This window comes from Athene noctua, chromosome 1 (assembly GCF_965140245.1).
Source record: "Athene noctua chromosome 1, bAthNoc1.hap1.1, whole genome shotgun sequence".
NCBI classification, from domain to species: domain Eukaryota; kingdom Metazoa; phylum Chordata; class Aves; order Strigiformes; family Strigidae; genus Athene; species Athene noctua.
The window spans coordinates 35,601,402-35,628,263 of record NC_134037.1 but is presented as its reverse complement, the minus strand read 5'-3'; the positions used below and the strand labels follow the sequence as shown (position 1 = coordinate 35,628,263).

The 26,862-nt window shown below is 38.8% G+C and overlaps 1 protein-coding gene across 5 annotated transcripts in view; it reads right to left on the bottom strand.

Moving 5' to 3' along the window:
• KCNQ5 (potassium voltage-gated channel subfamily Q member 5) overlaps positions 1–26,862 on the bottom strand; it is a 293,660-nt gene that overhangs the window by 51,637 nt on the left and 215,161 nt on the right. For all 5 annotated transcript variants that reach the window (XM_074895901.1, XM_074895896.1, XM_074895900.1 and 2 more), the window contains exons 3-5: positions 20,748–20,874; positions 620–795; positions 66–191 (exon numbers count right to left, since the gene is read on the bottom strand). In XM_074895901.1, coding sequence (XP_074752002.1) covers positions 66–191; positions 620–795; positions 20,748–20,874 — 429 coding nt within the window. The remainder of the gene's footprint in view (positions 1–65; positions 192–619; positions 796–20,747; positions 20,875–26,862) is intronic.

Here is a 26,862-nt window from a genome sequence, read left to right as displayed (position 1 = left end):
GGTGAAATTCAAAGCACTCTAGCATACTGGTTAAAGAGTGTGTATTAATATTTTTGTGTACTTACTGTGCCCCACCAGAGAGCATCTGCGTATGTGGAGAATTGATTATTTGCATCTTTTTCCACCAGATAAACCAGGAAAGATGAAAAGATGAGGACTAAAAATCCTATGTACCAGGCTGTGATTAATTCCTAGATAAAAGAAATCAGAGATCAATATCCATTTGAGACTGGACAGTATGGCATTTAAAGGAAGACATAATAAAAAGATGTACATTGTTTTTGGCATTCGAGCAGTTAAAAGTCAAATGCTCTTCTTTTGCAAATTTTCTCTGAAAGCGGACCAAATCTACTTCTATGGTTTGATGCTTCAGCAAGGTCACTAATACATATCAAATTACAGCTGTGTATCAAGGACAGTACTTTCAACATATTCTAGAAACTGTTAGCATTTAACGTGGCTTGATGTATCTGTGCTACTGCCCATTACAATTGAAGTTACTTCAGAAGATTTTAGGTATTCTGCTCAAAACTGATAAATGTTTGTTTCCTTGGCCTCTTGTTGAATCACATCAAGTGAAGATATCAGCCAGACAAAATCAGAATCTAAGATTACGTACCTTGCTATGTGCATAAACTACTGAACCTAATAATTTCCAAGTGCCTCCTCTTCGGTCCATGCGCACCATACGAAGGATCTGTAGGAAACGAAGACTTCTCAGTGCTGATGTTGCAAAAATGTTACCCTGAGTTTTTGCAGAAACAACTGCTATTGAAGCGATGAGAACAATGATGTCTGAAAGAAATATATTACAGAAAACATTAATGTCCAAGTACTAATAAATAACACGTACATGTACATGAGCTGAAAGGGAACAACACAGAGCCTCCCGTGGTGGGTGGGAACCTGAAGCACTGAGATTTCTGTTTGAGGTAGGATGTGAGGTCAGGGTTGGTGTCAAAAACTACCTCAGGAGCCTCCATGGTGAAAGCTGAGGGTAGTAATTTTGAAAACATATGGATAAGAGGAGCAGTGTTGAAGAAACCTCATGAATGAGCTTTGAAGCTTGATGTAGTAAACTACAAATCAGTAGATGGATCAGAAATTTTTCCCATTATATCTTTCCCCATAGCAACTTTCCTATGAAAAGGCAAAAAAGAAAACAAAGGTAAGAAATAAATAGAGCAGCCCCAGTGGTCAGAGTCCAGTGGAACCAGACTTACAAGCATATGTATTAATTTCCTATGAGTACAAACACTATGTGGTTGAGGCACATAGTTTCTGGACACAACTCCCCTGATGCACCTTTTCCTGGAAAGGAAGAAAGACAGTGCTGGGTATTCAGAAGCATTCTTTTAACTGGCAGCATGGAAAGTTTGTTGAAGCCCAGCAAGTGTCAAGATTTATTTCTTCAGGTCACAGATTCAAACTGTGAGAGTGAGTTCTGCATGAACTAATTAGCCAGCTACTCTTAGAGCCAGAACAGCATTTCAAGGGAGATGAGGAGAGGAAGCACAGTGATGGCACATGGATACTATGAGAAGGCATAATGTTCTTTTATGATGATTGGAGCAGACACATCGGTGTGCACGGAGTGGAAAAGCACAGAACAAACTCTGTGTTACTTCATCAGCTCATAATTAATTTCCTGACCTCCTTTAAAAGCTTAAAGAGCCCTTGTAAGAAATACCTGGTTTAAATCTTAGGATTTTGTGGTGTTTGTAAGTTTCTGTGCAAGGATAATCTAAACTCTTGCTTGCCAGTGAAGAACTGAAAGCAAGTTCTTGTTGACGTGAGTTTTGCTTCATTTGTGTTGGTTACGAACAGTCAACTTGTCCCAAGTGTAGCTCCTATAAGTCAAGAACGACCAAGTAAGTGAAAAGATCCCACATAGGCAAGCAGTGAGAGAGACTGGCTGTACCTACAAGCAGAAGACTGTTTCTTTAACCTGCTCCAGTACAATAGGAAGTAGCCTTGGTTCATTCTGTCCAGCCACCAAAGTAAGTTGAGGTCCAACACCCTTGCCTGCAAACATCCTGGGTTTCTCTGAACTCACCTATGGATGGCTTTGTCCTCTTACTACAATACTAAGTATTGTATACTAAGTATTGTAGTAAAAGGACAAACTGTACTAAGGTACAGACAACCTGTGGTTTAAGGAGTGTCCTGTTGAATTGTGGAAATCCTTGTCACAAGATGCTAAAAGTTTACATAGGCTTAAAGCCAGCAGGATGATCTCATGGGAGAAGATTTAATCCCGGGCTAATTAATACCAAGAGCCCAGTTCTGGCTCATCTCATCAAGTAGAAGGCTGTTTGAGGCTGAGAGACTCTTATGGAGAAATATCACTGTATGTTTGCCCTGCTTGTGTAATCTTCCCTGACTATCCACTGTTGGCTAGTGTCACTGTTGGACATAGTGTTAGGCTAGGCTGACCTTCTGCTTGTCTTACGCTCTGACATTTTAAAACGCCTTTGGCTACTACATTGGTGGATCATAGGTGGCTGCTATATAATTGGCTACCAAAAAAGCTGGATTTGCTTCTAGATATAAATCCAAGAAGTTCAGATACCAAGAAGAGCCAGAAAAGGATACAGTATCCTAGGGCATTTCTGCACAGTACCAGTCGCAAGAGCATGACAACCAAATGCAGGAGGTCTGGGTAAGAATTCAGAAATAGGACAACTGACCAGGAAAAGTTAAAGACATCACAGATTCTAATGAAGATCAGAGAAATAGATAGGCTGGGATTCAGCTCCATGTGAAGACATTTAAATGTAGGTGTCTACGTGTGAAGCACGCGTCTAAATTCCCCATGCAGCACAAGAAAATCACGTCAACCAAGAGAGGTGCAGCTAATCCTCAGGAAGGCTCCTGCTGGCTGCTCAGCTGACTCATGCTCTGGGTTTAGTACAAAGAATTTATTTGTCCAGTGCCATTTGAGATGCCTTAAGGTATCTGAGACATCCTCTAGGTCTGGCCACTGTGCTCTCAGACCTGGGAGGGCTGTGCCCTTCAGGAGAAGTCACTGGAGAGCCGTGAATATCATGTAACAGGGGACACCTCTACGCACTCTGCTGAACTAAGCCCTAGATCTCGACCATCTATAGTGGAAGTATAAACAAGTAGCACACATGCACCCACCTATGAGCAAACTTCTATATTTAGGTGTGTTTATCTGCATCTAAGGCTCACACAGAGCATGCTGGAAAGTCTTGAGCAATATAGACTGTTGAAGAAAGAGTGCCTCTGGTAGCTAACATGACAGCAAGGTTAGCTTGTCTTGACCCATGCTGCTCCGAGCAGAGCAGCAATGTAACAGCCATTATTAATTAGTGGTGACTGGCTAGCAGCAAAACGGATATTGTTAGAAAAGCAGCATGCACTCCTGCAAATCATTCTTAGAACTTAAAAAAGAGTAAGGTCACACAAATATTATGAATTATGCATTCAGTCTGGAAATTATTAAAGTGCTTACTGGGGGTTTTGGTTACCCCCAACCACTCTCAATAGGACAGTTTTTACAGAAGGCAATGATTTGCCCCTAGCCTTATTTCTGACCATTTCAGGAGCTCCGTCAGCTTTCCTTATAACACGAAGTTTCTTGTGGGTCCCACACTGCAAAAATTTCAAATTAATTCAGTTTTGCCAGTACCACACAGCATCTGCCCTCCACTACTGGGAACCCTCTGCCCCACTGAGGGTCTCTGGTCCCCTCTGACTATAAGAGACAAAGAAGCCAACAGCAGCATAGCTCTCTTTTCCCTTTTTTTAAAGTATTGGCCCAAGGGAGTAATCTACTGTGTATACCTTTCCAGATAGAGGGTAGGGATGGGGAGAGGCAACGGGAGGAGATGAGGAAACAGGGGAGCAGAAAACACTTTGGCATATGTTTGAAAAACAGTTGGAGGGAAAAGAGCCTTCCCCGGCTGCTGGTGGGTTTTTTTTCACACCATACCTTCCCATCTTCTTCACCTCTCCATAAAACACCCCCCCCCCCCCCCCCCCCCCCCCCAACTGCACCCCTCCATCCTCAGGCTGGGAATAGGGAAGGAAAGACTGTGTACATTGCCTAAGGCAGCCCTCCCTGGCTGTTTCCCTCAGAAGCAGGGAAGGCAGGCAGGCAGATTATTTCAGCGTAGTTTAACTTGCCAGGAACAGGTGTAAGATAAATCAAAATAAACCCTGTTTGGAATGAAATCAGAGTCCAAAGAAAAGTTTGCAACAGTTGAAAGTCACTTCTGAATATGTTAAACTTGCTTCATTTTCTTATCTAAGCATACCTTGGAAAAATGAAAAGTTAAGTACTTTATAATTCTCTCCCTGCCACATCTTTATCCTCCATACCTCAGGTGCCATTTGCCCTCTTTTAAGCAAGAGAGCAAAATATTCTTCTGAACTTCCTTTCATATTCTACTTGAAATTAGCTAAAATCTCCATGGTATTTCTGTATTTTAAGAAGGTTTTAGCAAACTTCTATCAGTATTTTTCTCTTTGTCTTTTAGTGGCAAAACTGGGAAATCAGGAAGAATTAAATAATAGTGATATTTCAATTAATTTAATGGGGACTGAAATTTAACTCTGTATCTTGCTGCAAATCAACAGGAAAGTTTGGGATGTGAGAGTCAGTAATGAGCAGTATAATCCCAAACTTGTCTGTAATGACTTATTAGAAGACAAAAGTTTCTGATGTACATCTACTTCTTTGATTTCTTCCAATCAAATATCTTGCTTACGATCTTCCACAGTGTTTAATTATCTCTTCAGCTATGATGCTGATTTTATTCACTCTGTAGAAATGTCTCTCATATTTTTATCCTTGCAGATATTGTCCTCCGGTGTTAACTCCAGTCTGAGATTTCAGATCTTCTCAGTAGCTTTTGAAATATTAACTTCCGAACACTTCATTTAAAATTAAATTTCAAAGAACGAATTCTTCTACTTCAGACATTTTTCCTAGTACCTCTCAAGAAACCCCTGAGATTAAGTGAACGTTCTGTTAATAGTAACTTATGAAAGGCTTTTTCAGTTGACAGCCACCATGTTAACAACTGGGAGGCCCCCTGAAAAATAAGAAAAGATGAATCCAGAACTCAAGTGTGTAATAGATTACACTTGTATATTGTCCAATCTCACTAAAAGAGTGACATATAAGACAGGTAACTGAAGCCCAGTAATGTAACAACCTGAAACTTGAATAGCTCATGAGAGATGTGCCAGTCTGACTTCCCCACTTCACAGCGCAAGGCCAATGTTGGGCTGCCTTACCCTGTTCGAACTTGGTCAAAAACTCTGGACCACTTGGGTCACCCATGGAGATGTGGTTAGCATTTCTAAGCTATAAACACTTCTAATGGCAACTATGTGACTGGGAGATTAGTAATGATAAAAAAGGAGTCATCACAAATCATCATAATGGATTGGTTTACTTATAATAACTTTTTCAATGTAACTTTCCTACTATGAACTTTTTGGATGTTGTGAGATTTTATAGTATTTAACGTTATCATGCTAATGGACCCAATTATATAGAGTGAACACAGAAGCATTACTTGGATATTGCAAAATGTCCCAAAGCCTTGATGTACCACCAGGACAATCTCTAAAATTACAGAAAGAATGTCAGAATGATATTAGGAAATGTAATCAATAACAATCTCTCACCTGCTCAAAGCTTATGTACATGCTCAAACTAATACTCAAACCTGCATTATCTTTCTCTCTTTCATATTCTTCAAAGTCTTAGTGTATAAGATTTCCTGTTGCCCGCATTTAATCCTGATGTGTTGGAACATCCTTTCCTTCTAAATAAAAATGATACTTTAGGCCAATACAGGTGAAATAAATCTTGTGATATTTTTTTCTCTGGTTTTATCTGAATAGAAAATGAACAATATTTATTCATTTTAGGGTCATCACTATATTATTAAAATAGTGTTAGCTATAAATTCACAGAAAATTCTCCAAGTTTACACACTGTTGTTAAGAACACGCAGGAAACTGAAATGGCTGTCAATACTGTGTCTGCTCTGGCTACAGAAGAGTACACAGAGGCAAGAAGCTAGGACAAGACTAGGACACATCTGCCCCCAAAACTGCAGGAATAAGCAGAAAATCTCAAGAGTGTGGTTTATCTAGCCTGCTGCTGTATTAACTCACAAAGGAAATTAACTGGCAACCATATGACCAAATTTAGGCTACCCTTAGGCTGCCTTCTGAGGTCTAATTTTGGGCTAGAGTTATTATCTATGACCCAGAGAAAAGACATGGCTTGCAGTGGTCGTTTCTTATGAATAGTTCTCAGGACAGTTCATTATCCTAAATTTCAAAGTTACTCCTGAAAAACACAGCGCTCTGCTTCTGTGGTGTTACAGAGCCACTGAGCTCCATAATCGACAGAGAGCACCAAGGGTGCTTTGACATCGGCTCCATCTGCTTATCACGACACAGGTTATGCATGCCTATTGCAGCACAGTGAGCAATTATTCTCACTCACTGAGGATTTTAAATAAATTTAAATCCAGATTTAAAACAGCAACTACATAGAAATAATTAACAAATTTCTATTGGGAATCGCGAGGAAGTGTGAGTGGTGGAAGGGAGGGAATGACCAGGATTTTAGTTTTTCTAATATCTCTTTATATTTCAGTCCTTCCAGAAGCTTCATCATCTTTATTGCTATTCTCAGAAGTCACTTTAATTTGTCTGCAATAATCTCTACAGCTAGCTGTCCGGGACCAGAGGGTATCATCTAATCAATGCAAAAAGGTACTTTGAATTTTAATTGGACACTACAGCCCAAAGTTAACACACATTCTGGAGCAATGTATCCGAGTGTGTCACTCATAAGAAACACGACACAAAAATACATTCAATGGAATCTATCTAAAACTGATATAAATTGGCAATTTAAAGCAGTTTAACATATAGCCTGATGATTAACACCTGATTTAGGCCATACATCAGTACATGAAAATCAGGTTGCTTTTTTTCAGATCCATAAAAGAAAAGATCTGTTTATACAAATTTATCTATAGGAACAGCAGCCATTTTGCACAGCCTGGTAACATATTTGGTATTGGCATATTTTATGCTCCTGTGGACTAACTAAAAAGAAAAAAAAAAAAGAGAAAAGAAAAAGACATTCATGGAGTTTAAGGCTTCTGAACACCCTAATAGAGGGGTATTCAGAGAGGGAAATAATTGTATCATTATTCCTTGAGCACTTGTTGAGAAAAGTCATAGAACGGAAAAGGTCATTTCATCATAACTGGCTGAAAAAATGCTTTTAGCCTCAAACAAGGGATTAAACACTTCCCTTTAGCAGTTCAAGAGGGTAAAGAATAAAGAATAAAAATCATGATTAGAGTATGCTGCAACAGTTAATTTGAAAAGAGGCAAATTGTAATGTTTTTACCAGGTGGCAGTTCCTTTGCTTATGAATAGTCCCCTTGCTATGAAATCAGTGGGATATTTCACATAGTTATGGCAGAAAAATTTGGTCTAATATGGGCTGAACTTCCAGTGACCTCGTATAAGTATTTACGCCAGAAACCAAGAATTTTCAATACTTTTATCTTTAAAATATCCCGAATCTTAACTCAATTTTTTTGAAAGGATTAAACATTTCTGAACAGAGAGATGATCAGTATTACGATATTTAGAAAGATGACAAATGTTATAATATTTTGTAAATTATCCCATTGGAAGAAGCAGAACTATTTATTGATAAAATACAACTCAGTATGTGCAATATCGTCAATATCTGAAAACTGGATTTTTAGAGGCCACTCTGGAGACATACGGTCTTTTGAGGTCACCTGAATTCACTCTCTATGATATGCTCAAGCATTATTCTCCGCCTATAAAAAAACCCCAACAGTTTAATGTCATCCATTGAATTATATCACCTGAACATCTCTAGCGTAATTTGGGAGAGGCAGGAAGCTAAATTCTGCACCGCCCACAAAAAGCTGAGCAGATTTACAGTAATAAGGCCTCAATTATACAGAGAAAAAAAGCTTAAACACCACCATCAACAACAAAAAACCCTAAGCAGTATGAGATAATCTGAGTTTTGCATATACTAAAAATATATACTAAAAATATGTGCTCAGCGTCTTGAGTCCTAGCAAAATTTGCTTTCAGCTATGTCTGAATATAGCTTTTTTTTCTGATCAGGGATCGCATCTCTCTGCTCAGATGCCAGACAGGTTATGATTAATCATCACCTACTAGTAAAAGTAATTGGCAGGATATCTTCAGGAAATTCTTGGGATGGATGACGCTGTTTGATTTTTGCAGATGTTGTTGTCACTCCAGCCAAAAGGTCTTTGTGTTTTCAAATATATGACACCCTCTGGATGGAAACCATCTTAATTGTCATTACAGGCAAAACAAGCTGGAGATTTCGCTTCCTTCTTTAATCTTTTTTCAAGATGCAAAACAACTTCGTATTTTTAGAAGTAGGAAAGTGAAATAGTTTTGTGTATCAAGATAATTCAGAGATAAACACAGAGGAGTGTGAAAATTGAATTTTATTGCTGCTGAAAAACAGAAAGATAGGGACGTATGGCAGTGGCACAAGAAGTTATAAAAAATGTGTAATACTATCTAGGCACTGAAGTGGAAAATCCAGAGGTTACTACTTCTATGCTATTGACGTTTTTTTCTTCTAACAGTGGAAAAAGGCTACATTAGTCACTGACTTCAGTTCTAAGGAGTCCACTAAAGCTGATCTGTGTGTAGAAACTTGGATTTTTCTTACTCATCAGCTGAGCAATACTCCAGTGAAGAGATCAAAAGAGATGAACCATCTTGAACCCTTCTCTCTGTCTATAGTTTTCATTTGCAATGTATTGAAATCATCTGAGTAAGAAAAATGTTTTAGTATGAAATGAGTGTGATCTCCTGGAAATACAGACATCTTCTTTCTAGGATACATGTTAATTATATATAGCCAAAGTGGGTCTATTTAGAAAAGCAACTCACCAACATGTAAAGCTATCTTTTTTGGCATAGAGAAAATGTTAGGAATTAAAATTAAGATAAATTACATTGAAATTCAAAACATATATATAAAATAATATGTAGTATTATTTACATGATATATAAAACCTATATAATATATAATAATGAAATAATATAGAATATAAAATACATATGTATTTATATTATAAAAGCACTACTTGTGTAGTGCTTAGTTGCCAGCTGGTGTTAAACCACAACACAATATAATATAAAATAGGTTACGTTTCATGTATTTTCAGTGCCATGGAAAATAAACTCTGCATTAAACTGCAAGCATGCTTTAGGAGATCAGTTCAAAGGTTTTATAACTGCAAACACTGTGAGGATTAGCTGCAGCACCGTGTCCTGTAGCTGAAACTCCAGATTTGATGAGAGCCCCCAGAGACCACAAGGTCAGTTCTGCAAAGCAGCTGTGTGCAAAGGGGGCTGTACCCCATGGCATGTCACTGGAGAGCCTGTCCATGCGAGGGCAGAGAACGTTGAGCCTCAGCTGAGGCTCAAGCTGTGTGGGATCTCATCCTGGCACCTGGAGGTACCCCTGCACCGCAGTGTGGGTCTCAGCCCAGCATGTACCTGAGCTGGGGTGAGAGTGTCTGCTTGGCTGAGGTTGGCAGTAACTGGCGAAATGCGATATGGTGGCAGCTCAGCTTACTCCTCTGTGGCACATCAAACAGGATGAATAAGTATGCAAATCCCTGCCACTGACCCTCAGCACACACATACACACACAGCAAGCAAAGTGGTCCAGGGGAACCTAAACTAAACCTGTCACCTAAAACTGAATTCGCACACCCTTCTGCTAAACATTTGTTTTTAAGCTGGTCCCATGCTTATTTAGCATATTTCTTCAGCCTGTCCTAATGAAAAATGATTAGTTTAAGATTTCTTGCCTCAACCACAGAAAGGAGCTGTATAGTCTTTCTGTGTCAAGGAGAACTATTCTGTTTCCTCTATCTGTGAAGTCTTCAAGAAGCACCAGTAACCCCCTTTCTTTATAGGCACCTTAGGATGCTTTCACTACACCTTAAGTAAATTTCTTTACCATACAATGCAATTGTATGTTGCCCTCAAACAAAATTAAACAACACTGGGAACAAGTCAAAGACACTTGTTAGTAAAGCTAATCAAATACAACAAATTCAGACTCAGTAGGTTAAACAATTTTTGAAACAGAAAACCAAGAAATATTTTCAAACCATCAGTACTAGGTATTTTTTAGATGTTGAAAACTACATATTCCCTTATGAAATCCCCTGTATGAAAACTATATATTCCCTTATGAAAGAATGAGGAAGATGGGTCAGATTTTCATTTTGTCATTTTTTAATCAAGGTTTATAATGAGATCCTAATTCCATCCCCAAGAATGGATCAACTGATGTTACTCATTACTACGCCAATGTACTAAAAGTACAGGTACACTTTTTCTGTGTAAAAGTACTGTGCATGCAGGCCATGATGACAAATATATCAAAATAACGTCATTTTACTTTCTGTTATAGATAGCAAAATATTTCTCTGTGGGCTGAGAATCACAATAGCTCAATAAATACTGAATTTTAAATTGTAGTTATGGTTACCATTTTTTACTCAGTCTGGATAACAATAACAACATTAATGGGAACATTTCACCTGTCCTTGTACTGTTAGCAATTAAAGTTCATGGCCCTGTAGAGTACACACTCTGTGTGGACTGAATAAGTCCTCAGCAAACATCTTTATATTATTAACAGCTGGCTCAATAAATCTTAAAAATCTAAGGGCCTCTTGCAAGCTAAGATTAAGTTCAATTGCAAGCCTTTCATGGATTTATACTTTATTAGCCTCTTCCAATAATTGATCTTTAACATTATGAATATGTCCCTGCCAGAAGGAATAAAGCACTATTTATTCAGTAGGAGTTTTATTTGGCTTTAAGAAAGCTGACAGAAATACATTTAAACTGTATGTTTGACCCAGTGTTCACCAACCCAATTTGTGTCCAACCAAAGAAACAAACCACGAGTAACACACACAGATCCTTCCCATAAATCTTTATTTATTCTGCCCAGTAACTGTTTCTGCCTTACAAGCCCTGGGAAAAGAAGGTTTGATAGTCACTTTACTATGTCTGAGGCTTTTTCCTGGATGATAGTAGACCTTAGTGAAAAAGGCTGTTGTTATGAAGAGAAAAAAACCCTGCAGATTTCTGGAGGGAAAGGCAGCAGGAGGGATAGCCACACACACACACACCCCTGATGAATAAAGAGGCTCATTAGATTGGACTGCAAGCAAACCACAAAGTTATCAGCAAGAAAAAACCCAAAATAACTACAGGCATGGCAAGACTTGTGTATGGAGAAAGGGCTGAATAATTTAGGAGTGGTTAGTCAGAAGACAAATATGAGATGGCAGATAGAGGTATGCAAACTAGCAGAAGATAAGAAGATCTATTGGATGCCTCCTATTTACCCTTTCTCATAAAAGTGAGATCAAAAGACAATTTAAATCTGATAAAAAGAAATACAACATGCATTTAACTTGTAAAATTCATTGCCACAGGATATAAAAGGATAACCAGGGAAAACTGAAGACAAGATTGGATGTTTCTCTCTGAATTTCTGAAATTAGATTTTTCAGGGGATCTAAATTCCTGTATGAGTCAGTCACTGATTAACCAATGTCCGAACCAAAATATCGTGTGATTAGCTATTTGGGCTATAGGTATTAACACCTTTTTTAGAGGTATCTGGCACTAATAAGTGTGTAGAAAGTCACCAAACGAGGCTCCTACATGATCCAGCACGGCAGGGGAAGCAGTGCTATCTGTGTTGGGTCCTTTTAACCACACGGGTAGGAATCTATAGGCAGGAGCCTGCACCTTGATGGCCTTTTCAATCATAGTCTAAAATCTCAGGGAGGGGCAGGCAGGCAGGGTGTCTGGAAGTGTCCATGTAACACATTCCCAGGTGCATAACGTGAAAGTGATGGAATGGTATGAGAGTGGAAAGGCCAAAAAAACATGGGAACAGAAAAATCCAGGATGTGAGGGTGAAAGTGGACAGGCAAAAACTGAAAAGTAAAGATGCTGAAAAGAGCAGGGGAGAGAAAAACATGTCTCTGAGGAAGAGAAAATGTCTGTTTGTAGGTGGAGAGGGAAGAGACAGTATTAATAATCTGCTCTCAAATTCATGGGGTGGGGGGAAACAGGAGGTATCCAGTATCTAGCTGAGTTATCTAGTGCAGGGGTTGAAGGCAGGAACATGGGATCCCTCAGTGTTGTCTGAAAGAGATGATCCTACCTTAAGTTTTCTGAGCCATCCTCTGGAGGCATCTACCTCTCCCTGCTGCCTAAAACCAGAACTTGCATTCCTAACCTACGCAACTATTTTGAATGTCTGCACAGTCAGTGTGAGTGCCTCCTGGGATTCCTCTGTTTCTGTAAATATAGTTTACTCAGATGATACAGAACCAGAGATCTCCAGCCGTTCTTCACCCTCAGCTGCTATCCCACCTGCAGTTTGTGGGTGGATAGCCAAAGAGGGACTACTGTGTCAGCAAGAATCTTTTTATGTTTTGGAGAATAGTAGTGTGGGGCACCTTGCAGCCACCCTTGAGACTTTCTCGTGTGGGAGATGTGAAGAAAGAAATAGTAGGTCTTTTCAGTGCTTATCCCAGAGGGAAAAAACCCCCATAATCTGGTAGCACTCTCACAAACCCAGCAGGAGGCAATCCCAAAATGAGATCTTAAATACAGTAGATGATGCCATTCTGTGTGACAACCTCTCCACTTTGCCTTGTGACATTTTCAACTGAAATGAAGCAGTCACTAAGGTGAGGGTCTCATGAGCAGGCTGGGCTGACACAGGGGAGCCCCGGGGCCGAAGGGGCCCTGCCTTTGCCTTGGCTGGTCCCAAGATGGTTGCATACATGCGTTGGGGCACCTGGGCTGGGTGGCACAAGGGTGGAGCACACGGCTGAAGCTGGCTCTTTCTGCGGCAGGGACAGCTTAGACCAGACTCAGATAAGCATTTACACCATTCTGGAGCTTACATAGGTTGATGCAAAATTGATCTGGTGGACGCCTTCCTTAGATCTGTTATTGACAGTGATATCATGTATCAGGGGAAAGGTCAGATCCTCACATTTGAGAGTTACCAGTACAAGCTTAAGCGTAAAAAAAAAGTTATTTTTCTTCAAGAGGAGACTACAGATGATGGAAGCCTGGTGCTTAGAGTGCTAAGTGTGGGAAAGGAAGGGAGGAAATTAAAATTTGCAGAACATGCCCAATTTGCCACCTAGAAATATGCAAATATTTCTACTTAGCCATATTAAACTTCAGATATAAACACTGTAACTCTGTTACACAGTGTAATAATATTGTTACATTGTCAAATCCTTTCTAATTGCTGTATTTAACACAGCAGCTGTAAAAAGAAGGAATTAATAAAACCTGTACTTTCTTGTACACAAGTCTTTCTCTAATGTAACAGTTGGAGTGTAACCATTTGAGGCATGATAGTAAAAATAGAGATTTCCCACAATTCCCACTGGACTACTCGTCCATCAGCCACTTCAGCAGTGCTGGTGGCAAGATGCAGTTCTCTGAATGGATGCAAAAGAATGGAGACATCTGTGGAAATGGAACTTTTTCAAGCTTTGTGATCACTAATACAATAGTTGCAAGGCTGGATGAAGACACCTGGCAATCTATTTGACTATACTGAATGTAACAGTGGGCAAAGCTTGTGTTTTAAACTCTCAGCATTGCCAGTTAACAAATTAAAGCTGAGCAGATAGCAAAAAACTGCATTTGAAGAAATAAACACTATCTTTAAAGCAACTCAAAATGCCTATGTTTCTAAACGATGATACAGTCAAGCAAAATGAAACAGCTGTTTTTAACTGACTGCACCTATGACCCTTTTTCTGGAGACCTCACTCACACGCAGATGACCTGAACAGAAGTAAACCAGTCTTCAGGAAAGGCAGCAATAAAGTCACAACATTCAACAGGTATAAGAGTAATAATTATAAACTAAAAGCACCAAAGAGATGGAGAGACCTACTGCAGATATAAGACAGCATCGTGTTGCCTGCTATTGTATGCTGCAGGGTGAATATAAAAGGAATAAAGTGATCTGTGGACAAGGATCAGTAAAACTGTAATTATTACAGAAAAAATGAATGAGGTAGTTGTCAACAATACAATACCCAGGGTGATCAGGTAGATCACCTTAGAGACTGGACATTAGGAAACATTTCTTTACCAAGAGGGTGGTCAAACACTGGCACAGACTTTCTAGAGAGGTGGTTGATGCCCCAAGTCTGTCAATGTTTAAGAAGCATTTGGACAATGCCCTTAACAACATGCTTTAACTTTTGGTGAGCTCTGAAGTGGTTGGGCAGTTGGACTAGATGATTGTTGTAGGTCCTTTCCAACAGAAATTTCTATTCCTCTCTTCTCTTCTCTTCTCTTCTCTTCTCTTCTCTTCTCTTCTCTTCTCTTCTCTTCTCTTCTCTTCTCTTCTCTTCTCTTCTCTTCTCTTCTCCTTTCTCCTCTCCTCTCCTCTCCTCTCCTCTCCTCTCCTCTCCTCTCCTCTCCTCTCCTCTCCTCTTCTCATTTCTCACTACATTTCCCCTAGTTGCACAGCATTTTCAAACCATTCTAGAAAGATTCCTGCAGTATATGCCAAGCCAATAACTCTACTTAAGACCTCTTCAAATTCTTCATTTGGGCTGACAGGGGTGAGGCTGGGACAACACGAGAGAAAGCATGATTTGACTAACACCTGCAAGAGTAGTTAATCATGGCTCAAATAGTCAGACTGACAGTTGTCTAATGTACCACACCAAGGCATTAACATTGAAATTTATGTTAACATGCAACCATAAGTAAGTACAGGCATGTTAGTAAAATAGAATACACATTGAAAGTGACTTTTAAAATAAAACAGTACCACAAGATAGGGATATCACAGTCTCATGAGAGGCTGCACATATGCCAAGGATAGAGTAATGGACAGTTGCAGAAGTCTAAAATAGCAAACAGCTAGTCTAATAGGGTGCTATTTTGGACCAATATGGAAATGTTCCTAAACAATTCAGATTTCTGCCTGGAGAGCATAATTTGCTGCTGCAAAAGCAAAACTTGCACAGCCACTGAAGCAGCAATTCCTCTCACAGAGGAGCTACAGGAAAGAGCTGACAATTATCTGAGATGGGAGGTACAAGGAATGTTGCACACCAAAGCAGGTGATCTGCAGCACAACATCTGGAAAGAAGCCAAGAAAGCTGAGTATTTCCTTGCATATCAATTAAGGTCTGACATGTTATTCATTTCACTAAAAATATCGGTTTTTTACATGGCAGGAATGATAAATTTTGAAAAACAAATCAACTATTTTCCCACTTTTGAGACTCCATATGCTGAGGTAGGCAGATAAGTGAATTTGGCACAAGCCTGTCTGTGGATATGATGGGGATTCAGTGTAGCAAGGCAGGATGTGAACATCTCCAATTGAATAAAGACAGGTAGTGAAAAGGAAGCTATTTCTATAAGAATCTTCACATACTGGGCATTTTCAGTAGCAATAAGTTTAAAGCCAGTCCCTAAAAAATGTGAGTGAAACTGAACATATAAATTCTAAAACCAGAAAATGTTGACTGCTTCTTGGACTGTCAGTTCCTTACCTCCTTCTTACTGTACATTTCCAAGTCACTGAAACCTTGTGGCTCATAAGCAGCACTGGAAGTTCTATAATATACATTTATAATATATAATATTTCAGTATATATAGTATTTAATAAGAGTAAGTTATTATAATTATACTACAATATATATTCTGAGATTAAAATATGAGAATATCAGTAATTTGAAAGACTTCATAAATCATTTACAGAACCTGGGTGAGTATGGACAGAGAACCTCTTTATTTCTGAATCATTTGACAGTGACATTTGACTTTAGGACACTTTCTTAACAAAAGTGAATTGAATTAGGAATCGCTAAATATTTTAGTGCAGGTACTGAGTTATATCAGTCCCCCAGCATGGAATTTGCTCCTGTTGGAACTTGGTCTTGTTGGGATTTATAATGAGATGTGATGTGAAATGTGTTTCCTTGGTCAAGGATATACTTAATTACAGACCATTGCTGGGTTATTTAGAGTTCAAATTATACTGGAAAGGGGCTGTTTATATTGTTTATCATGAGCAGCAGATTTACTATCTGTCTGTATTTAGCCTATATAATGTGTCTAAATACCAAGGTGACAGACACACAACATATCATTACATAAATATTTGAATTAATTAAAATTAAAGGTTTAGCAGATCTTGTAACACACTAGATACAGATTTGCTTATAAAGTTTGACAAAAGTGCCATATGATCGTTCATTACCACTCTAATTAATGAAAAATAGATGCAGTAATATGCAACAGCTGCTGCTATCACTTAATGCTCTGAAAAGAGGTTTGCCAGCCATGAAGTTCAAGAGCCTGATTACAGATAATGGACTTAAGCTTCCTGTTGGGAATTTGTTCATTCTGCAGCCTCAACAGAATTTGAACTTGTGACATTTCCATCATGCTGTAGCTTGACTAGAGGTAAAATAGAAGCAGCTGTGGGGAAACTGCTAATGGACTAACTGAAATACATGAAATCTTTCACTGGGCTGGACCACCAGGAAATGTAGTTGCACTGAAGAAATGTTGTATTACTAGAAGTGGGCTCAAATTTAAGTTGAAAAAATTCTGAAATCGGAGTTTCAAACCCCAATTTAAATCTCTAAGTCGCATAAAGTTTAGGCACTAAAATTCACTGCTTCCAGCATTCACAGAGAAGTGTGCTCATTTGCTCTTGCCTTTGCTGGGCTTCCTCACATCCTAGTCTCCTACAGAGTCAGTGGAGAGAAAGAAGTTCCTCTGAAGGCCTAGCAGACTTCAGACATGCATGTGAGACTGGCAGGATCTTACTCTTCTGGCCCACAGCTTGTTATTTATTATTCCTCATTATTTTTATTATGTGCCACTGCATGGGAGCCACCCTCACAGACTGAGATTTCCTTGTGATGGTAAAACCTCTCATATGCACAGGCCAGTGACCAGAAGTTTAATTTTGTCAGGTCGTATGCAGCCATCTAGGAGCCCATTGCCAGAGAAAGGACAATGTATTCTTCATTTACTTCAGTGTCCCTGAATAGTTTGACAGGGAGGGGATGCCATACTTTCTTCCTTATTAGCAGACATGTCCTCTTTTATTTTGAGGATCTTCACAGAGCACAGCTTCTCCCAAGGCACAGGCAGAACACAGGGTTCTCTCTGAGCACTGGTGTCCCTGGCCCCCAGAAGCAGCAGTTAGGATCCATGCGGTGCCTGGGTTGCTGCTCTTCTGCACAGTATAACACAGCAACATTGCTCTGCAGTGATAACAGCCAAGCTTCAAACTCATATGCCTGGGAAGTTTAGGATTTGCAGAAGTAAGTACATCTTGAAGTACATTAAATACATGGGAGGGTATGTTGGTATGCCCTTTACATTACATACACAAACTCATATACAAGCAGAGAAAATGAGGGATGGAAGGTAACTCCTGGCATGGAACAAAATATAAAACTACAATATTCTCATTTTTACAGAACTAAACAAGGGTACAAAACTGTCAAATAATTTTATAGATATCATTACTAAACTGGTAGCATACAGCAATGCTTGATGAACTAATTTGTCAGGGTAGTGACATTGTAGACACACTAATGTAAGCACAGTGATTTTGCCCCGAATAAAATTTGTCTGGTTATTAGGGAAAAAATAAAGGCTGTCTGAATGTGATGCTTCAGGCAATCCTCAAATTTATTATTACTAGCTCTTAAGCCATTCCCCTATGTGATTTGTGTTTGATCAAAAAAATAAACAGAGAACAGATTTGCTGGAGATATATAGTAAATTTAATAATAAACAGTCTAAGACTTCTAAAATATTATTTTTCCAGTGTAACAATAAGCAGAAAGAATAACTGAATGGACAACTAAGTAAATAATTAAACAAATACATGAAAAATAATAGGCCAAAACTGACCATGTGCTTTTAAGGAGACTATAGCACTGAGTTCACTGAGTTTCCCCTGAAGCCATCCTTTCTCCAGGCTGAACAAGAGCAGGTCCCTCAGCCTGTTCTCACAGGGCAACTGCTCCAGCTCTGATCATCTTGGTGGCCTTCACTGAACTTATTCCAGTTTATTGACATCTTTCATGTATGCTCTTGGAAGGGGAAAATGAGGTACAGTATTATAGATGTGATCTAATGAGTGCCAAGGAAAGGGATGTATCACGTGTCTTCACCTACTGATGGTGCTCTAGCTAATACTCCTTGTTGGCCTTTCCTGCTAGGGCACACTTTGCCATGACTGCAAAGCCAAAGTCTCAGGCAAATAGTTACTTTATGTAACAAGAGATGCAAGATGACTTGCTAAAGGTTATTCCTCAAAAGATCAAATCTGAAGAGATGCTGAGCAACAGAAACTCCCTTCAGGAATGCTGAAGTCTAGAAATGGATGAAAATCAGTCTGGAGAAGAGAGAGACAGAACAATTAATGGCAAGAAACTCAAGCTACTGGTTTAGTTCCCAGAAGCTATACTAGTAGCTGCAGAACTGCAGAACAAAGTTCCCTTTTCATTCGGTGAACCAGCATAGCAAGAACTAGCATAGGAAGACATCCATAAGAAAAGACAGTTGGCTACTAATTAATTCTGCCAGCAAATGATGGAGTTGCAATGGGGACAGAGAAAATACGTTTAAGGCTAGAGACTGCCTACATGAACACAGGTGCAACAAAAAGAGCAGGTGAACTCCAAAGAAAGGAGGAAAAGCCACAATCAAGTGAAGTAAACCCCAGCACTCACTAAGGCTTGTGTCAGGAGACCTTCCTAAACTATTTCACAAACAGTAGGAGGGCAGCTATGAGCTGTTTAAAGGAAAGGGGGAAGATCTACATCCTCACCCCATAATAACATGCAGAGTTTTGGACAAGGAAGAACATCTCCATTCACTTTTGCTGGGAATTAACACATCAGAATGAAGTTAATCACTGGCAGAAAACTTGCCAGTTGAATGGAGACAGGAAAGGGAGGAGAAACAAAAGGTGAATTGGACAAACTGCTAGTGTTTCCACACAATGGCATTTAGAAGAGCAGCAAACCACTCGGAGATGTCAAATGCTTCTAGTAAGTTCAAATTCTTTAAAGGTTTATATGTTTCTAGTAAATTCTAAACGGCTGAAGTAGGTTAATTTTGCTAAATTAATACTCTGGTGCTTTCTTATGATTGTGTGCTGACAAAACCTGACTACTAAGTTTCAGGTGCACCACAAAATCTTGGAATAATGGTATTTCTGGTTAAGGAGGGCAGCTGTGTTTGTTGATGCCAGGGAGAGTGAATGTCTGAATTTCTAGCTTTCCCGTGACAGATGGCTGGTACAGGCTGGGAAGATTTCTGAATTTTCTTTCCACTTTCAACTAGGCATAGGAACTCTGGGGCAAGCATGTGACCTGGTGCCAGGTGGGTTGGGTAAGGTACCTAGCCACCTCCTCTGCTGCCTGAACAAAACAAGTGCAAATCCTGATACTTTCTCCTCTCCCACAGTGTCATAAAATAGCCTAGATGGGGTGATTCTTTCCAAGGGGGAGACAGTCTGTGATGCCTTTCCACCTACTCATGCACTTCTTGCTAAAGACCCTTTCTTCACTGCACAAATTCCTCAGTGGCAGAAGGTGTGGATTTACCAGGGAATGAGGCAGAAGGCAAAAGCTTGCTTTACACATTAGCCCAAAGCAGGGCACCGGTCTGCTATGCCACAGGACACTGCGTAACTCTTTAATTTAGGATACAGGCAGATGAAATTAAAGGCTGGAGAGAAGAAGAAAGTTGAGAGAGAAGTTGGGATGTTGATATCCTGAAGTTCCACAGATGTTCTGTAAAATGCATTTGCTCCAAACCATTAGAAAAAAAAAGAAATTATCATATTAATTTGGTTAGCCATTCTTGATTTCTACCTTTACTGGGAAACTGTTTTCCTGCAGATTTTTTTTTTCAAAATAGGGTTTTGACTAGTTGTGGGCCTGTTCACCATTCTCACAAAAAATTTCTAGAGCAAAGAAGGGGAGGAATTGTCTCTTGAAACAGCTGTAAAAGAAGTATGCTATATCTTATGACAGAGTCACTGGCAGAGCAGATACCTGGACTGTCATGCAGCAATCAGCAATGTAGGAAGCAGCAATTTTGTCAGAAGATGTTTATAGGTTGGTATTCAAACTTACTGCAGTATACATGTCTGATCACAGAAGTTAAGTAAGGAGAACACAATGTATGCACATATGTGCATGGTACCTATGCACATTCAAGATGTGTAATACATCCCTTAAATGCATACAGCTCCGGTGATTTTCAGTGAGACCAGCTCCCAACACCCCATTCTTCCAGTATACATGCCAGCTATGTGACATGCATAGGAAAATGTCTTTTGTAGAACATAAGAAACATGGACTGACTGGTATTTAGGGACTTCATGATTTTATATCTAGAGGAGCCTTGGGCAGATGACAGCTGATAGACAGCTATTCTGAATTTACACCCAATTACTGTAAACTACTGTACTGATTCCAGTAGTTTTCATTCAGAAGCAAAACAGAAGGGGGTTGTTTATTTTTATCTTAAAATAAACTAGAGCTGGGACACTCACCTATTACACAGAATGGTTTCCTTGCAAAGCGCAGTCTTCCTTGCCATCCTCGGTATCGACAACAGCATCCAGCAGACCAAATACGAATAATAAATTCCAAACCAAAGACAACAATCATGACAAATTCCTAGAAAGGGCAAATAAGAAAAATGCATATTACATATAACCAACACTGAAACATCAGGAAACTTTAGACCACTGTGTGAGTCTAGCAATACACTTTGAGCATCTGAAGATCCCAAGCCAAACTTGGGATCCTGCTCCCCAGGATGGTTACACATCTACACTCAGAACATAGTCTCCAGGGCTTCCTAGTGAATGGTCCAAGTCTAATGTGAATAAAATTAAATATCTGCTAAGGTTACCTACTAAATATGAAAGACTGAAGAACTGAATCATACACAAAGCATATCAAAGCAAAATACTCAGTGACTTTGAACACTGAGGATCAGATGACAGCTAATTCAGACCGATAGTGAAGAATATGTTATATATTCACATTCATATAATTAGTTCTTAGTTTGGAGGCCGAATGTTTTGGTAGAAATATTCTCATTGTAGCAATATACAAGTGAAGTGATTGAGATGATGTAGAAGCATTTAAGAAATCGATTTGTTCCCAGAAGTAGGTTAAGATACATGCAAGTGTAATTACAAACAATGGATATGTAATTATTTGTAAGACAGTGAATGAATGTTCACACTAGGCATAACTTTCCCTGGACAACTTGTGAATGAAAGAATTAAAAAATCTCTCCTTGCTTGTCTGGCTTGCTTTTGTTTCATGCTGGAACCTTCTTTAAGACTGTCCATTATAGCAACATCAACCTCTGTTTATGCAATTTTTATTGGAAGAAATTTTTCAGTACATCAGTGAGGTCAACAGAGTTGCAGCAATAGAGCTTGGAACACAGTTCAGCTCCATACCTTAAGGAAATCTGAATACAATACATACACACTGGTATGGAATTATAAGCTTAGATACTCTTCTGGAATACCATCATAAAGTTATGAGTTTTGAAATGATAAAATAAGAATTTGTGTGTTCACCAAAAGAAAGAGAAAAGTACTTGAAGGAGCTTCTTAAACAGTTCATCAAGAAGAACAGGATGAAAGTTGTATTTTATTTGGCATCTGAATGTATTTCCATGTCCCAGAGAAAGCTGTTCCTTGTCAGCCAATTAATTTGTTATTTCTGCACAATGAAGACTAGTGTAGTACTGTTAAGAAAGCACTGCAGATGAATTGAGGAATATTTGCAAGGGTAGTGTTGACTGACTTTTTCCAAATAAGCAGTTTGCATGATTTCAGACTGTGAGATCCAGCAACTCTACAAACCAATAAGGCTGTAAATAAATATCACATATATCAACTTGGGCATTGATTGACCTGAACAAATGGCATTCTTAATATTGTGTCATGTAATGGTGCTTTACTAGCTTATGATTAGTGACAGTACATTGAAACATTGTGAATTTAATTTGCTTTTTCTGTCATAGAACAATTTGAAAACATAGTATTACTTCCTAAAACATCAGCTTGTGTAACTACACCACATTGGAAGAGTTTTTAGAACCTTCTTCATTGTCTTCATTTCCTGTTTTGTAAATCCCATAATGAATCCCTAAATCAAAAAAGCAGAATGAGATCCCTCCGATAAAATGCAGCAAAAGAAAATGGCATATTTTTTGTTAGAAAATAAAACATGGAAAAATGAGTGTGATTAAGGTTTTCTTTTTTTTTCATTCTACTACAAGAAACTTCAACTTAATTCCATGGACAGAGTTATTGTACAACTTCAGAAAGGACTATGTGCAAAACTGAAAAAGCTCTCTATATAGTAACAATTCTTAATAGCTGGCTACCATGCAGTACATTTCCTTGTAGGAAATTCTGTGTAAGCCAAGAATAAAATGGACAAGAAGCCAACTGGAAAAAAGGAAGAATATGTATTTTCGTTATTTAACTACCACTTTTATAGTGCTAGTTAAATCATGAATTGTCAAATCTGGTTTACACATTGTTAGATGTCTCTGAATTTATGGGGGTCAATGACACACATCCAGGCCATTTGACAACTGATTCTCCTGATGAAGTTTCTTCTTTGGTGCAGGGGTAAGAGCTACAGAAGGAGAGTAGGCCAGCAAAGCATGAAACATTATTTTCTTCCAATAAAATATTTTCCTTGTTAAAATCTAGACACATTTCATTGGACTAAAGTTTGTCATTTCCCTGGAAAACATACAGCGTGTACAGATGCATGAGAATCAACACCTGCTTTTTAAGTGCGCTGAAATTGTCAGAGGTGTCTACAGGAGTCGACTCACGCATGCAGGAGTGGGTCCTCTATCATACTCTAGACCCCAGTAGGGCCTCTGATAGAGCACTGGCAAGAGCAGAAAGTACTTAATGATCTGGAAGGACTAGTCTACAGCTTCAATTCAGTTAAATTAGTATCACAAAACTGCTGGTAGAAGCTGAAAAGAGGTAAATTTTTTTGGTAGCTTACTATTCTGGTTCTTATTAGTGTTATGCAGTTTTGTATTAATCGTCTCTACTACCGTTAGCAATTACTATTTGCTTTGTTTGCTCAGTTATACAAAAATGAAAAAGCCTCTGTGTGCTGAAAGCACGTGTTTGAAAGTCATCATACCAGATGCTATACTCGTGTGTCAGAGGCAGCAATCCTATTTGTTTCTCACATACAAATGCATATACATGTACTACAAAGACAAATTTCATGGAGATATATCTATTCTGTGAGAGAAAGAGAGCAGAAGGATGTTTTCTCAAATTCAGTCACAATGTGAAGTCAAATCTCTGTCAAGGTTAATGCAGACCAGGGAATTACATTATTTTTTCCTATTCAGCTGCACAGTCAGGAGGTTCTTGGTTTTCTATGGACAATGACTGGAAGGATGAATTTGAACCAAGATCAGATTTTTTTTTTTTTTTTTTTAATTTTGTTTGGAATGTCTTCTTACAAAATTAAGCATATATCTAAGCTTCTAAATAACTTGGTTTCAGGTCTTTAGCAATCAATGGAAACAAAACCAGAACATAATTGGAAAGGCATGTGATGGAATAAATGATTAGACCTCATATGATTTGTAGGCTTGCTGCAGAAATTATGCACTCCAAGTATCTCTGTCCCACGTAAATATGATGGAACATCATTAATTTTGGATAACTTATGAGATATGAATAACAACTGTTACACTGGTGGAAAATCCTGCACTGTTGATAAATCTGGATAAATCTGGCTTCCTTCAAAATTCAGCAAAGATGCATTTGAACTGATGAAATTCAGATTTACTGGAAACCTAACCCTTCCCTTCCTAGGTAGAGCAGGGATGCCCCGGCCATCGCCATTTCTCCATTTTCTGCTATCTTGTCATCCATTTCCAGTCACAGCTGCGTTTCGCCTTGCACCACAGTTACAAAAATCTGTAACTTTTTTGGCTATTTAAGCTCACAGTTAGCCTCCCACAGTAACTGATATAGCAGATGCATTGGTGATTCGGACAGTGGAAAGTCTTTCTTCCTTTTCAAAGCACAGTTCACCCAGACTGATGAACTTTTCATTCTGAAATGTTTCTGCACACGCAGCTCCAGTTGTCATAGGGAACTATGTATATGCAAGAGAAGCAACGGTGAAACACATGGGCTTAAAAGATTCAGTTGCTTTTAGCATAAGGAACACAGGTGCCAGTGTGTTCCTGAAGTTTTTTACATCTGCATGTGCCTTGGCTGCTCTGCCACTGGAACAATAAGGGCCACACAAATGGCAGGAAAAGAAAATAAGAGGTTATCCAGAGCAAGGTTTCTATTAACAAAAGGTCCTGGAGGGCTCTAATGAACAGGGTTGATAATTAATTAAATCAAGAATACTTTGCACAATCCAGCTACAATGAGCACTTTTTTTTCTTTTTTGTCTATCTAATTAGGATACAAGTAATGATTTGTTGAAATTTTCTACATTAACATGCTTCTCAGGTAGTTTTTGATGATAAGGATTTCCCTAAGCATAACATTATAACAGCAAAACCCTGTTTTTATCATAGCTTTCTTTTAATTAACATAACTGCTTATTAATATTTAAAATAATTTGCTGCTGCTGAAGTCAGGTGCCTTGGTTGTAGACTGTAATTTCTGGGAATTAGAGCCACTTTCGAGATGAGAAAATGACCAAAGTTGAGCACTCTGTCCTGTTCTTCTAGGATGGTTATTTTGCAATGCGTAAAGAAGCTGAGGTTTGGATATAAGAAATTCTCCCACAAGAAATGGTTCGGCTGTTATTTTAATTATATTTCTTATGTGGAAATTGTGTTAAGTATTCTAAAGGCTAGTGAAGTAGGACAACAGAGCTGCAGACTGATGTAAGGAGCTGCCTGCTTTGAGCTCACAGAACTGGGTCTACAAGTGACATTGTCAGAAAACTGGGAAATGGACTAGAACAAATCAGATTAATCCCCTGAAATAAGCTTTAATAAGGCCACAGGTGTTTCCCTACTGAAGACAATATCTCTGCAGTGTAGCTGCACTGCAGATGCTCACCTGGTGTAAACCAGCACAGCCTCACTACACTAGCACAACAGCAGGAACAGTAGGAGCAATGTTGTCTGACACAGCTCAGGAAGTGTCCCCTCTCCCCTAAAAACTCATAAACAGGGAAGTCCAGTGTTTCCAAATCAGTGGGAAAAGAGGGAGAATAAACATTTTCTTATCCTTTAATTTATGACTGACTGATTGAAGAATGTCACCAGCTGCTAAAAGCTCTTTATGGTGACTATTCAAATAGCAGTGCTTTATTATTCATCATCAAAGAGGATGAGATTGTTTTCTCATTCAATTAAAGAAAGAACATAACACCTCAGCTTCTGCACCCTTCTCTCAAGCAAAAAAACCCTCTACTGCTTCAAACTACTGAGCACCAGAGTTGGGGTCTACACTTCAAACAGATACTATCGGGATGTGAGGGGAAGCACAACACTAGTCTGTCTCAGAGAAACCTGAAGAAGGTTTGAGCTTTAAATAGGTATGATGCAGAAGCTGGTGTAGGACTAGGGCCTTCTGTCATAGTGGCCAGTTTCCAGATTAAAACCAGCAGTTATGCATATGTGCATGCTTTATAATTTAAAATAATAGTATAATTTGAACACATTTGTGTTATTCCTGGTTCATCATTAGAAGGGGAGATTTTTGATCTAAACACTAACAAATATATCTACATGTGCTAACATACATTTAAAGAACTAATGTTTCAATTCTTTCCAACTGCAGTTTAAGAGTGGGAGAGGCAGTCATAAATCAGAAAACATAACTCAGAATAGACCCTATTAGTGGCATATAAATCACAACCGGAGACTTCAGTTCAGCTCCCAGTGCAATACACAATAAGCATCAAATGAAATTTATGCACTTTTTTATCATTTATCAGTTTTATAATGAATGTGATAGTTCTACTATACTTCCTTTTCCAAATTATGATTAAGATTTCCCATGTTGATTCTACATTAATAGAATATTATTGAGAAATCAGTTCTGTGCCTTTTAAACTAATACACAGCTACAAGTTTATTGATATAATATTAAAATCCAAGTGATATGTTTAGTTTTAATTAACCACATTATACAGGACTTCTGCTCTCGAACTCCCTTTTAGCTTTTTGTGTTTATTACTTGAAACAGCACGTGCAAGTCATGCTTCTTTATATAATACATGAGAAAAAAGCCCAGAGTTTTTAGGTCAAGTAAAACCAGTTTTGAATCTGATAGTACAAGCAGGCACCAGAATTACGTACCTGTCATTTAATTATGTTTTTAATCATCTCTTACAGAGTAAATACAACTATTTACCATATCAGACCCAATACACAACTGCTAGCACTGACACTGTGCTAACCTTCCTCAGAATCCATGAAGGAAGTACAGACACCCTCCTGCCTCCCCAGATCAGCAGACCCACTTCACACCGCCACGGACCCACCGCTGAGGATCTGCTGGTGCCACAGGAGTGAGCTGCCCTGGGCAGCTGTGCTCCTGGCCATCATGCTTACTGCAATTACCATGTCAGAGCATGTGTGGGCAAACACATCCCAAAACTCCTTTTGGC